At 34.2% G+C, this 14,056-nt stretch overlaps 2 protein-coding genes across 3 annotated transcripts; one reads left to right on the forward strand and one right to left on the reverse strand.

Moving 5' to 3' along the window:
- Positions 1-5,570: 5,570 nt before the first annotated feature.
- On the forward strand, positions 5,571-7,705 carry LOC118281474 (putative nuclease HARBI1). Its single transcript, XM_035602049.2, has 5 exons — positions 5,571-6,135; positions 6,222-6,412; positions 6,610-6,742; positions 6,852-6,993; positions 7,259-7,705. The coding sequence occupies exons 1-5, from the start codon at positions 5,914-5,916 to the stop codon at positions 7,645-7,647; spliced, it is 1,077 nt and encodes a 358-aa protein (XP_035457942.2). The 5' UTR covers positions 5,571-5,913; the 3' UTR covers positions 7,648-7,705.
- An 89-nt stretch (positions 7,706-7,794) lies between these two features.
- On the reverse strand, positions 7,795-10,217 carry LOC118281475 (myb/SANT-like DNA-binding domain-containing protein 4). Of its 2 annotated transcripts, XM_050708019.1 has the most exons (6): positions 9,922-10,217; positions 9,664-9,725; positions 9,267-9,399; positions 8,991-9,173; positions 8,681-8,876; positions 7,795-8,465 (listed from the first exon to the last, which is right to left on the reverse strand). In XM_050708019.1, exons 2-6 carry the CDS (start codon positions 9,723-9,725, stop codon positions 8,104-8,106), a joined length of 936 nt encoding a protein of 311 aa, XP_050563976.1. In that variant the 5' UTR covers positions 9,922-10,217; the 3' UTR covers positions 7,795-8,103. The 2 variants fall into 2 exon arrangements, with proteins under 2 accessions (XP_050563976.1, XP_050563977.1); XM_050708020.1 differs by lacking the exon at positions 9,664-9,725.
- Positions 10,218-14,056: the final 3,839 nt, after the last annotated feature.

Here is a 14,056-nt window from a genome sequence, read left to right on the forward strand (position 1 = left end):
TGGCGTTTATTTACCTACCCTCTACCCTCATGGGACACAGGCGTGAGGTAATGTATTGATTACATGCATATACGAGTAGCATATTATAATCCTTTATAAAATGGTTAAGTATATAATAAATCCACAATCTCCAATCCAATTATAAATTAAACGTGAATTACGTTTGCTAAACTGTCATAAACTTACTAGAATACAAACTCCTGACCACTATTGCTGACAACTGACTGAAAATCCCTATATAACTGACCCAGGAAAGGATCACTTGCACAGATAATAAACCATTTTAGTACAAGCTGACCTCTAACTCCAGTTTATACGTACCATTAATTGGAAAACCGATACTTACTTACACTCCCACTCGGTCTTGACCATCCGTAGACAATTACTGAAAATGTATCAAGTTTTGTAAGGTCGGTATAAAATCTTAATATTATTTTGTTTTTTGATCTATTCTAGGATATAAATTTTAGAAATATCTGAAAGCCAGTATTAAAGAAATATTTCGTAGCAATCTTAATTTTGCTACGGCGTAGCAGCGTAGTCATTTTCGTAGCACTACTACGGAACTTCTAGGTTAATCGATCTACGTAGCAAAGTAATTTCGGTTTCAGATTTAAGCTACAATTTTGGTTTCGACCCAAATAGTATCTAAATACGATGGTTTGTAAGCAATTAATTGTTCCGCGACAATCGACGAACACAGAGAAGCAATTATCTGAGCAATCTGGAGCAATATCTGTCGTATCCATTGTGAAGACAACCTTTGATGTCTACAGTCCATCAATCCTAATCGCACCTATTAGGGTTTGTAGAATAATCAATCTATTTCGAAGTCATTCCAAATTACTCAATGAAATTGAGGACGAGGAATAAATAAACGAATTAAATAAAATAATTATTTTCCATATCCCTAGGCCTCATAGGCGTCACAGCTCACACTCAGAATTATGAAAATTTAATTACGGCTGGTATAATAATTAAAAGTTGACTCTTTGTAATGAGTCACGTACATATTTTCTGTCGCTCTCAGCCAAATGTTACGCAATTGTTCCCTTATGTACAGTCAACCGAACAGGTGTAGGCACACGTTGGTAATTATATTGTAGTTTATTCTTTTTGTTGTTTGAACTTGTTTAATATTAATATATTGACGGCACGGTTGACACGGTTTCTATTCCCGCACGGAGTAACTCTTTGTGTTATCCACAAATTGCTTTTTTCGGGTCTACGTGTATGTGATATTTTTTTAAATCCAGTAATTTACCTAAAACCTTCTCCTAAATCAAAAAATATTATGCTGAAAATCGCATAAAAATCGGTTTAGCCAAACGCGAGATAATCGCACACAAACATACATACAGGTCAAACTGAGAACATGTAAAAAAAAATTTAATAAAGTTTTACCATAGATATTTTTTAAACGACTATATTTATTAAAAAGAAACTTTACTTGCTAATAGTACATCGTTCGTACGCTTTTAAATGGGCCTTTGAAACGCGCGTTACATTGTTTCTGCTCATATTTTTATTTGGTACCAAATGGTGGTACAATTCTGTAATTCATGTCACTTTTGGTATAAAATAAACGTCACGTAATGTAAATAATGAATTGGTTTATACTAAGTACTAATTTTAAGTTAGGGAGAGCCATGCTTTGGCATGAATGGGCTGACTCGACCGGAGTGATACCACGGCCTCACAGAAAACCGACGTGCAATAACGCTAGCGTTGTATTTCGTTGTGTGAGTAAGGTTGCCGCAAGCCACCTTCCCAATCCTCGAATCCTAACTCCCAAAAGGCCGGCAACGCACTTGTAACGCCTCTGGTGTTTCGGGCGTCCTTGGGCGGCGGCGATTGCTTACCATCAGGTATCTGTTCGTTTACCGGTTTATACCATAAAAAATGATACAAGACACGCACTGTTGAGCATAAGTCACCTTCAGAAACTCACTTACCAGTAATTATACTCGTATATGTATTAATATTTCCAATAATAAATCGTCTTTTCGAAGAATTATTATTATTCTACAACAATTTCTTGATTTCGAACTATTGTTTCAATAACTGTACTAAGAAACGTGTCACCTGATTCCTACATTCGTCCAGACTATTATACTGCAACATTGAAAAGGTAATGCCACCAGTTTTAAAGCTGCAACATTTTAACACTATTCAATTTCGCCGTTTAATGTTTATGGATTTTACATTTCAGTATGAAATGTAAAAATTCTATATTATAGTTGTAAAACGTACCATTTCGTTTTGTGCATGTGTGGTTCGTACCTAGTGTAAGGTGGAATTTTAACGCCTCTGGAATTTCGGCTGTCTATGGGCGGCGGCGATTGCTTACCATTACGTGATACGATTGCTCGTTTACCGGCTTATACCATAGAAAAAAGAAACAAAAAATGTAAAAACAAAGGTAAATTGAATAAAAACATAATACTCTGGTTAGCCGGAACGGAAAATACACAATCTCATTAAAAAAACCTCGTTATTTTTCTCAATTATCCTTTTCTAAACTGTTATTATATTTCACACAAACGTTCACACTTTATTAATCTGTTCGGATATTGTAGAAAATTCTCGAAAGTGGAAAATATTAATGTTCTATCCCGAGGGTATTTTACAACTGTCACAGCTGTTCCTGGGATAAAACCTGGGACCTAATCTTATAACGGTAACTTATTTTAATCGAGCTATTCGGATTTATTAGTCTTTTATACTTTGTAGTTTAATTGTTGACAAGTGTACTTGTTGGCTGTAGGTATAGTACTTATTATTTGAGGTCAATACACTTAATGGAAATCAATTTAACTCATTACAGTCTCTCTGTTCCGTAAATATATATTTTCGTAAAAAAGAAACTTATGAACGTTGTAAAATCATTTCATACGTGTAGGTAGCTTAGTAAACGCATTTTACTAACTTTTCCTATGTACTTGAGCTATCAATACCCTTATTATTATTAAGAGTCCAGGAACTATAAAAGTAACAAACGAAAAACTTTGCCATTTATAGAAGGCCAAATTTAAAAAGACTAATGACTAGAAAGATTCGTAGCAATTGGTGTTCCATTGTCTTTGCCTACCACCATGCGAGATAGGTATGAGATTATATATGTATGAAAAACGTTGCCTATGTCTAATAACATAAACTAGCTTATGATAATGATAAATGATAAATGATATTTATTTTGCAACTAGGTTATAAAATAACACTTTTACACGTCAATCTCTTAAAAACTAGATGAGGCCGGCATTTTTGACTACTCTGAGAAGAAATGCCGCACTCAGAGGTCATAGTCTCTTTTAAAGTCCAGACAAAATCATCTAAAGATGTCGGAGAACCGTTCAAGTTGATTCTGTAGTGGTCTTTTGAGGAAAGAACCACAGCAGTTTGAGCGGACCTGTTCAGATGGCAGCACGCATGTGTCAGTTTACAATCAGCTCAGCTGACGGCTGTTGCTGAATGATCCGACGAACAACACCAACCAAAAGAACATTTGGGTAGGCCACACAAATGCTCAAACTGTCAGAATATAATTTACTAAAATAAAATGACTAGCAAAAGTCTCACACGGTCCTCAAACTAACAATTTTAAAAGGAAATATAAAAATATAAAAGGAAAAAAAATATATAAAACAATGTCAAATTATGTTAATGTCCAAATTGTATAAAAAATGTAACTATATGTTACAAACATAGTCAGCAAGACCTGTGTGGACATTAAATCACCATTTCATTACATATTTTTAACCAAAACTTCATACAATAACAACTAATAGCACTACATATATATTGCGAAGTTTATAAACAGTTTCACCGCAGTTTTATCCCCGTACCTTGGAACTAGAGCCGTTGATCCTGCCTCTGATGTCTATCTGCTTGTGGGGATTACCGCCCTATCAAACTTTAACTGTAAAACGAAATAGATAGAGAAGTGCTATTATGTTGCACTGTACAAAGTTTTAAAAGTATTCTAGCCTAGACTAGGCTAGCTAAAAGGTGAAACAGTGTGACTACGAGTAGGGGATTTTGGCTTCGCTTTCCAGGTTGTCCAAAATTCTGGAGCTGCGGACTATCTAGCTGGTACCGTGGCTCCGGTTCGTAAAGCAGGAGTAGGAACGGGGTGGTGTTTAGTGAGTAGGAGTCTGACACTCCCTCTTGCCTTGTCCAAGGCGGAAGAAGTCATTCGATGATTTTCTCTTACTGCCAGTTTCAATAACCTATCTATCTGTACATTTGCCTACTAGAGATAGAATTTTGACACATTTTTTGTATGGAGCTTATGTCTAGTAGGCAAATCTACAGATAGATAGGTTATTGAAACTGGCCGCTAAAAAACACAATTCAAAATGTTACAGGAGTTTTCTTATGTTTTTGTTGTTTTCAAATTTACTTGTACTTGTAGTTTTACGGAGTGCAACATTGTGTACCGCTTTGCTCGCCACCTATGACAACATGGGGCTCATAAGATAACTGGGAAAAGTGGATGTTACATGCGTAAACATATTGTTATGTAGGTAAGCAAAGCCCAAATGGTAATAATCAAACTACACACTCACTAGCAGTCTCAGACACCAGTATTTTATTTCTACTTATTTTCAATCAAGTAAACAATTTAAAAAAGGGTATATTTTCGAAGTTTAATTGGGAACAGAGCCAATAGTGCTGCGATCAATGTTCGACTTGTTCAAGTTTACTTTTTTTACTAAAAACTGTTACGGAACGAATCGGAAAGTTTAAAATTGGCTGCCATTACTGCGACTGCGACGACGCACCGAGGCATGGAATAGAAGTTTTTGTTCAATGTTAATATTCCCTTTTAAATTCACGTAAATATCGAACGGTTACCGGAGCATAGTGTTGCAACAGACATTGCATTTATGCAATTCACTATTTCTTATTATATGAGAAAAAGAGTGTTCGACCTATTTATTTAATTTGGCTAACTTCTTCAACAACAATTTCACGTAAATTAAATGATTTTATCGCTCTCTGTCAATCTTCTAACCGACTTCAAAAAAAGAGATTCTCACTTTGACCTGTATGTATGTTTGTGCGCGATTATCTCGCGTTTGCGGCAGATTTTAGGGATATTACCTAGACTTAAAAAAATGGAAGCAGCAAAAAAAAATTAAGGCAGTTCCCTTTATTAAAAATATAAAAACAAATTTTATTTCCGTAATAATTTGGCCTCAAGTTACTGGCCCTCCTTGCTGGCTTTTTAAAAATTATCATTATTTTTACTCTAATAGATTAATCTGTAAAATCGACCCCTTTCTTCTGTATAAAATTAATTAACAAAAATCAACAGAGAAATCTCCAGAAACATTATTATCTTCAAAGAATTTAATAACAGTACATGCGACCAGCAATCACAGAGTATCGATTACACAAACAACAAACTGTGTTGCAATATCCACATGGTCGCGTTACAACTGGCGCGTCACTTCCGTTGAGAGACAACATGGCCGCTATCTGGCTTCCGGTTTCACTTCGACGATGTGCACTGACGGATTTATAGATGTGATGGACGTGTGAAATTGTTTTTTAATCTGTTTCTGGGGGCCTAGACAAAATCCCTTTTCTGTAAGCGTTAATGCCAACAGAAAAATCAAATTGTATGGATTTGACATTTGCTAACTCGATGTCACGTGACTGCTGCTAAATTGGTAGACAAAGTCATTATTCCTCATGCGGAAAGGAACGTTGGAGTGAGCGTAAAACGTAAACGCCAAAAATTTTCATCAAAATGGTAGACAAGTGGCACTTTTGACAAACGCTAGTGATATTTTGACGTTTCCGCGACACGCTCTGTTAGCGGGAGGTCGGTCCCTGACGCTAACTGTGAGAAGGAGTAAACATTGTTATTTTTGTTGTGAGTTTAAGTTAAATTAAGTAGTGAAAATGCATTCCTTACGATTATTTTGGTCAGCAAATAATGAAGCAGCATTGCAAAGACGTCAAACGAGATTAGATCGGCGTAAACTGGACGAAATTGTAAATATACCAGATTTAGAATTTGTTCATCGATTTAGGTTAGACAAACAAACATTTCGGAGTCTTTGTGATGATTTGCGGCATTTAACCTCATTAAAAGGCACCCGGGAGATTAGCTTACAACTCAAGGTACGTTTTGTTCTTCTAACCTTACCTACTTAGGTACATAACATTATTAAGTGCCTTTATCATATCTCAATGAAATCATGTTTCAGGTTTTGTGTACTCTCAGCTTTTTAGCTACGGGTTCATATCAACGCATTGTTGGACTATCGCAGCATTTGGTGCAAAGAACTGCTAGTAGGTGCATACGACAGGTTGTTGATGCATTGAGCCACCCAGCCATTATAAATAAATGGATTGTGTTTCCGAGGTCGCCACAACAACGAGCCCAAATAAGACTTGAGTAAGTTATGATAGTTATGTCAACTATATTTATATACTTCACTACTAGTATTTTACACTAAACATTATTAATATACTTTAAGGCCAACAGGTATTAGAAAATGCTTCATTGAGCCATGTATCCACACTAGGTTCTAAATATGTATCTAAAAAGCAATTGTTGACTATAATATAAAATATGTATTATGTTTTCCATAGGTTTCAGCGGCGGTTTAGACTCCCGGGTGTAGTTGGATGCATAGACTGCACCCACATAGCATTAGTCAAGCCATCAGAAGATGAGCATTTATATTTTAACCGAAAAGGTTATCATTCATTGAATGTACAAATGGTAAGTTTACATTTGCTTGTGGCTTGTAATAATAACTATTAATGCTTGAAATAGTATGTAACTACAGAAATGTATTTATATGTTTCTTAAATTTTTCCTTTGTTAACAGGTATGCGACAGTAATTTAAAAATTATAAATGTCAATTCAAAGTTTGGAGGAGCCACCCATGACTCATTCATATGGGCATCTAGCAGAATGGAATCATTTATGCGAGAGTTGCACCAAAATGGAGAACAAGTGTGGTTGTTAGGTAGGTTAATAAATAATGTAGTATTTTTGTTTAAAGAATAAATTTGTTATTTAAATTTAAGACCATAACCATGCTAACAATCTTGAAGACTACAATTTTACCTTTAAATAAAATCTAAAAATATGTGAAATTTAAATTATAGGGCAAATATTTTTGTTTTATGTTAATAAAAACATTTTATTCAAAAATATATGAAAAACTAATTAGTTGTTGTGTGGCAAATAATTATAACATGGTGCTAATATTTATTTATGTATTTTTTTAGGTGATTCTGGGTATCCACAGCGGCCATGGCTGATGACTCCAATATTAAATGCAGTTCCTGGCTCTGTTGAAGATACGTATACTCAGCGACATGTACAAGCAAGGAACTGTATAGAACGCTGTTTTGGATTGCTGAAGTCACGTTGGAGGTGCTTGTTAAGACACAGGACCTTACATTACCATCCTACGGTTGCTGGGAATATTGTACTTGCCTGTTGTGTGTTACACAACATGGCTTTAGAGGCTAATTTACCTTCTCCACCTGTAATGGAAGTAGAAGATGATGCGCAGCATAATAATGCGTCTGACAGTGTTGGTGCTGCTAGCAACCAAAGTGAGTTGCTTCAAGGCAGGGCAGCACTTAGTAATCTTTTGTCGAGACTTAATTAGTGTGTAATTTTGTAAAATGTAACGTAGCAAAATTAAAAAGGTTTTATATTCTTTACAATATGTTTTATTATATTATTATTCTTACACTATGCACGAAAAAGTGTAATTACATGGCACATATTCATATTAATTTGTGACTAAAACCTAATTCTAGAAGATAAAATAATAAATAAAAACAGTCGGGTTTTTTAGTAGTTTAAATTACCTTTTTGTATATTTACCAACTACATACATGCAAAATCATAATAACTTAAATCTAAAAAATTATAACAGTGTAAAAAAAAACTAAAATCACAGTAAGTATTGAATACTAGATAAATCATCTTTTTTTGTGTATTAACTAACTACATGCAAAATCATAATAACTTAAATCTAAAAAATTATCACAGTGCAAAAAAAAACTAAAATCACAGTAAGTATTAATACTAGTTAGAACATCTTTTTTTTGTATAATAACTAACTTGGTCTCAAATCACGAGTCTCCAATAAGGAAATTAGACTTGTGATTTGAGAACTTAGTGTTTGATTTGAGGCTAGTAGGTCTGCCTCTATGGCCAAGCGGGCTTCTTCGACCCGGACGCGATCTGCCTCGACCCGGACGCGATCTGCCTCCATTTTCACCCGCTCTGCTTCTATTTTTAATCGCTCCATGTCCAAATTGTGTTGGCGAGTTTCCCTCTCCTGTTCCAAACGCAACCGGTTCTTCTCTATTGCAACAAACTCGCTAGTGGCTCGGTCGAACGGTGTTTGGCGGAGTCTTCGCTGTCTGACACGGTGACGACGCGGAGTAGAAGCGCCGGGGGATATAGGCGATCTTTCTGTGAACAGATAAAAGTTATTTTTATTACTCTGTATTTTGTGAATGAATAGTAGAAAATCTACCATGCTTAAAATAATGGTGGACGAAATTGAAAAAAGATATTGCGAGTGAAGTAATTTAAATTTTATTTGTTAGTGTTGCTGAACTAGTAGGTATCAATAATTATTTGAATAATTCATTTCTAGGAATCCTGATACATTTTGTAATTATTACCTCTTTGTACAGTTCTACAATTTGAAGGGCCTGGCACAGGACTGTCAGGACGATTAGGTGGAACAGTAATATCCGGCACAGGCACTGATGTGGATGTACTTTCTGGAGCTATTTCTATTACAGTGAACTCTGTCTCATCCACTAGTGATGGTACCGTGTCTGTTGTATCAGCTGCATGTCTTACTTGAGGTTCTTCCTAAGTACAAAAAGGAATAACACTAATTGTTATTGATGAAAACTATGGATGAAGTTTTATGAAATCTGAAAATAAGTTTTTACAAAAAAAGCAATGTATGAAGGGTTCACTTACTTGAAAGCCTGCTTCTTGTACAGCTTGATTACCAGTAATTGAGCTGACCCCAATTATTCTTAACACCCTTTCCTCAAGACGACTCAATGGTTTTCCCCTACTGGGCCCACCACCAGTACCATGGATGTCCCGATTTATAACAGAGGCCTTCTTTTTTGTTTTGGTCTTCCAGTCAGACCATACCTGTAGCACAAAATTTAAAATAATACTTTGAAATTAATGCTCTGCATATGCAACAGCTATACATAATTCTTTTAATAATTAATAGCTTATTACCCTTTTCCATTTGTCAGCTGTTTTGTTAATACCACCACCCACTGCATTTAAAATTTCTGCCAATTCCTGCCACAAACCTTCACTCCGAACCTTTCCTTGAAGTCCCATTTGAGGCCTTGAAAGATCACCATGGCTAAAAATAGAATTCATAAGATTAAGGTCCCGTGAGAATTAGAGCCAGTAAACATAAAGTTTGCTACCAGCATTCTAATACCATACCTAATCAACAAGTGTTAAGGTTTAGAATCAAGTTTAACTTTATTGGAATAACAAATGTAAGACCCGCAATCATATAAGTGCACCATTGTGAGGTTGTTTACATTACGCATTCCATAATAAGTAGGTAAAATGAGAAAGAAAATGTGGAATAGATGAAAAAATATCGGAAAAAACCTGCCTTTCCATAAATTCTATTAGTAAACTAAATTGCTCGGGACTCGCACGAAGTCTAGATTCCATCTAAAATTTAAAAAAATATTAGGTCAGTGGGTAGCCTTCGGGGTGGATTGATTTGAATACTCATCGCAATAAAACTATTTTATTACATTTTTATAAAGATACTAACTAGTACCTACTGAACTGTAAGATTACAGTAGAACTATAATCTTACAGTTCTTACATTTACTTGAATTGTTATTTAAACATGTTTACTTACTTTCTTTGTAATAATTTACTCTTCAATCACTTCCAAGTTCCAACACACAAAACTTTTGAATAATTTTGTTATCCCGCGTATGTTGTGTTTGACATTGACAGCGCAATAATGTCGCTGTAACATTTACAAACGCTATTCCATAGCCTAATTATAGAGTGTTTCGGTTAACGCTGCGGAATGAGCGTTTCGCGTTCCATTTGTAACTTGTCTACCATTTTCGACACGCTAACGCAAAGTCCTTAGCGTGAACGGAAAACGATTGTGCGGAAAACGCTTGGATTTTGTCTAGGCCCCCTGGTCAGAAAACATGGGGAAAATGAGGTTTTATTTTATCGTTTGATTTGTTATGGTTTATATATTATACGTAGAAAAGCTTAAGTTTACTACAGTAAAACTCTTCTTCTCTTATAATTAATCAGTAAAAATACGTTATACATACAGATTTCGCTTTAAAATTCACATCACAATAACAGCAATCCAATGACTTCTCCCGATTTGGAGAAGTGAAGTGATAGGGAATGTCAGACTCTTACTGACTTATTTGATTTTGATGACATTGCCTTAACCTCCCATACCGCTGCAACTCCTGTAAGCCAGGATCTACAGTAGATACAACCATGAAAACACACTTCTGACTATTCAACTTACGAAATAAAATGAAAGTCATGAAAGTTTACAATACTATAAAATCATGTAAAACAGTTTTGTAATATACTGCCAGTTTCAGTTTCCGTTTTCATTGTATACTTTACAACCTTTGAGCTTCAGACACTAAAATGTCGAATAAAAGACCAATTCCAATTCTCAGTGCGTTCTGGCAACATTGTTTAAAAGTAATTTGAAGTTACTAGTAAATCACTAGAAGTAATTTAATGCAATTGACAATTGTATTATTCTTTTCAGAATCTTAAACATTTTATATACTATGACTTCATTTTTACATAGGGCTTTTGAAAACAGTTGAATTTGTAGTAATCATCAGATGCTAATTCTTGTATAATAATAAATATTAAGATAATACTTTTAATACAGGTATATGAAGAATGCTTATTTCATTTATTCTTCTATACGTTTTATAAAACATTAAAAAATAAAAACTAAATTACATATCGTCGAAAAAACAGTCGTCATCGTAGTCAAGAGGTATGGTGCCCAAAAGACTGGCAGCATTGCCATGTTTTATTACAATGGAATATGAACATACCGATACCTATAGCTACACAAACTTATACTCACATTCAGAATAAGATGACCACAACAAAAAATATTCCAATAAAAACAAAATTAAGAAAATACTAGCCAAAGTAGCAAAATTCGGAGAAAGTTTCCACCTGGGTAGATGTTATACGGAACAGATAAAAAAGTAATATATGTATAGAATAGAATCAGGCGTTACTTCGCGGAAATTCATGCTACACTAACAATACAATAGATTCTTAGTTTTATTGTATAATCGGAATTAAAACTAAAAATCTATTGTATTGTTAGTGTAGATAAAAGAAAGGTAAGCAAAACTAAATCTAATAAAAGATTCGAAGGTAAAATAAAGGTAATGTATACTAATAAAATAATTAGGAGAAATATTTAAGGTACGATCTAACGATTCAATGAAACCGTTTCCTTGAATGAAACCGTTTTCTTGAATCATTATTCATCATTGAGATTACTTAGTTCTCTAACTAAGTTACAAGTTAAGATAAACCTGTGTTTCGAAGTAATGTTAATTTGTGCTCAAGTTTATTTGCTTAAGAAAATATTAACTAATTAACAAGTATGTGTGGGATGATAGGCGATACTGAGATAACATAACTTAACATTTGTTGTTGTTAATAAGTTATATTATATTACCATGGCTTCTTAGTAAACTGACATGAAACAACGCTTGCGTTGTGTTTCGTTGTGTAAGTGAGGTTACCAGATACCACTTCCTAATCTTCCCAAGCCCCGATTCCCCAAAAACCCTTAAATTCCTAACCCCCAAAAGGCCGGCAACACTTGTTGGTGATTCGGGTGTCCATAGGCGGCGGCGGTTGCTTGCCATCAGGTGGTCCATCTGCTCTTTTACCGGTATATACCATAAAAAATATAAAGGGGTAAAAAAAATAAATTAAACTGTAAACGACCTTTCGTCATTTATTATTAAATAATAATTATTATTTTGAAATCCATTAGACAGCCTGGGGATCGAACTTAAAACCAAGTCGGTCCCTAAGCCACAAATGTTGATTCAATATCCTATTTAATCCCAAAGCTCCTAGTAGTTTAGATACCGTATTTAAAATATCAAACTGGGAACACTGAAGTCCTTGACCGAATTTAGAAACTATTTAACCTTCATACGGTCCTCGGGTCATTTTTGACCCATTTGAGGATAGAAACAAAGTTTTCTTTTTAAGTATTTTGTTGTGGCAGTTGATATGGCATGACTTTGTTCAAAGTAGTAAGCTCAATGTAAATGTTTGACAGTTTTTTTTAAATATATTATATTTATCGATTTATAGATTTTTTTACTGTAATGGCCTTCGGGTCACATTTGACCCGTAAGTATAGGATGATTGTGTTTGGTTAGTTTTAGGTATCGGATTACCCACTATTCATTTTATATTTTTTTTTTGTTCTACTTACATAACACTGTAGTTATTGAACAAACATTGAACGACTAGAACGTCAGTGCTTCAAAATCAAGTAATCGTAAAAATCAATAAATTCGTATTTGAAAATGCAAGACAGTGAAATTGACAATATTTTGAATCAGGTGTCTGACGAAGAAGAATCGTGTTCGGAGTTTGAAGATCATGTGGAGAATGCTGATTCATCTGACAGTAGTTCTAGTGAGAGTGAAAGTGCAGTTGTTCCTGCTGAAGGATTGTTTTCAAAGAATGGTCAAATAATTTATTCAGAAACCCCGTTTGGGAGCAGTTGCGCAAGAACTTCAAGGGAAAATATTATCAATATGATGCCTGGATTGACGCGTTATTCTTCGTCGAGAATCACAGAAGAAGAAATTTCAAGTTTTGAGTTATTTTTTCCACCTCCACTGATACAAATTATTTTGAACTAGCTTTTGCCCGCGACTTCGTTCGCGTGGAATAGTGACTTCCGGCAAATTTTTGGTTTTAACCACATAGTTTCCGATCTCGCGGGATCTCTTCAAAAATGAGATGTGGAAGATATTCCAGGGAACTCTTCAAAAATCAACATAATGAGCTCTGCGTTTGAATTTAATAGATGTATACTCACTTAGGGCATTGAAAAAATAGTTTAAAAACGGACTTAAACTAACTTAAAACTAAAGAAAGCTACGAATTACGAATTTATAACAATTAAAAAAGAAACTATATTACAACCTATCCTCTATGCTATAATAACCAAGCTTAAACTAAATAATTTAAAAGAAACGACTTAAATCTAATCTAATTAAAAAAAAATTTGGCTTACAATTTTATTAAAAAAACTAACTACAGTAACTACTAATAATCGATATCAAACTAAACCTACGTTAAATAGGTTACCAAAAAACCAGGAAAACCCAACAAATAAACTTATTAATTGACAAATACAACGAAACCAATTTAGAATATACGAAACAGCAGAACCACTACAGACAAATAATCATACGACTGATAATACACTTTTTCTACGATAGTACCGAAGCGCTCGGCCGATACCCAACCAAATGAATGTAACGAAACCATAGCGCGATCTATTTCGATCCGAAATCGAAAGACAACTTGGATTATTTATTTATATTCCGTTCGGGCATTTTCTTTGTACTAAAAGTTTAATTATATTGATATTATTTTTTTCATACCTTTTTACTATTTATTTACTTTTTTTCGATGAATTAAAACAATAACATGAACCGAAGTCGTGTAACGATCGACATAGAATTATCTATACTCCGTTAGAGCATTTTCTTTGTACTAAATGTTTTATTATATTGATATTATTTTTTTCATATCTTTTTACTATTTATTTACTTTTTTTCGATAAATTAAAACAATAACATGAACCGAAGTCGTGTAACGATCGACATAGAATTATTTATAAATAATTTATTTCTTATTTTTATTTTTTGATTTTTGAAATAAAAATATATCTATGTCCTTTCTAAGGTTCTAAACTATATCTGTAC

The sequence above is a fragment of the Spodoptera frugiperda genome, chromosome 4 (genome assembly GCF_023101765.2).
Source record: "Spodoptera frugiperda isolate SF20-4 chromosome 4, AGI-APGP_CSIRO_Sfru_2.0, whole genome shotgun sequence".
NCBI lineage: Eukaryota > Metazoa > Arthropoda > Insecta > Lepidoptera > Noctuidae > Spodoptera > Spodoptera frugiperda.

What these genes read in the sequence shown, in the direction of transcription:
- LOC118281474 (XM_035602049.2), top strand. Translation starts at nt 5,914, where the DNA reads ATGCATTCCTTACGATTATTTTGGTCAGCAAATAATGAAGCAGCATTG. An exon ending in CGAGCCCAAATAAGACTTGA is followed by an intron (nt 6,413 to 6,609) that starts GTAAGTTATGAT and finishes TGTTTTCCATAG; the next exon opens with GTTTCAGCGGCGGTTTAGAC. An exon ending in ATTCATTGAATGTACAAATG is followed by an intron (nt 6,743 to 6,851) that starts GTAAGTTTACAT and finishes CTTTGTTAACAG; the next exon opens with GTATGCGACAGTAATTTAAA.
- LOC118281475 (XM_050708019.1), bottom strand. Translation starts at nt 9,725, where the DNA reads ATGGAATCTAGACTTCGTGCGAGTCCCGAGCAATTTAGTTTACTAATA. An exon ending in CTAATAGAATTTATGGAAAG is followed by an intron (nt 9,400 to 9,663) that starts GCAGGTTTTTTC and finishes TTCTATTTTTAG; the next exon opens with CCATGGTGATCTTTCAAGGC. An exon ending in TACAAGAAGCAGGCTTTCAA is followed by an intron (nt 8,877 to 8,990) that starts GTAAGTGAACCC and finishes TTTTGTACTTAG; the next exon opens with GAAGAACCTCAAGTAAGACA.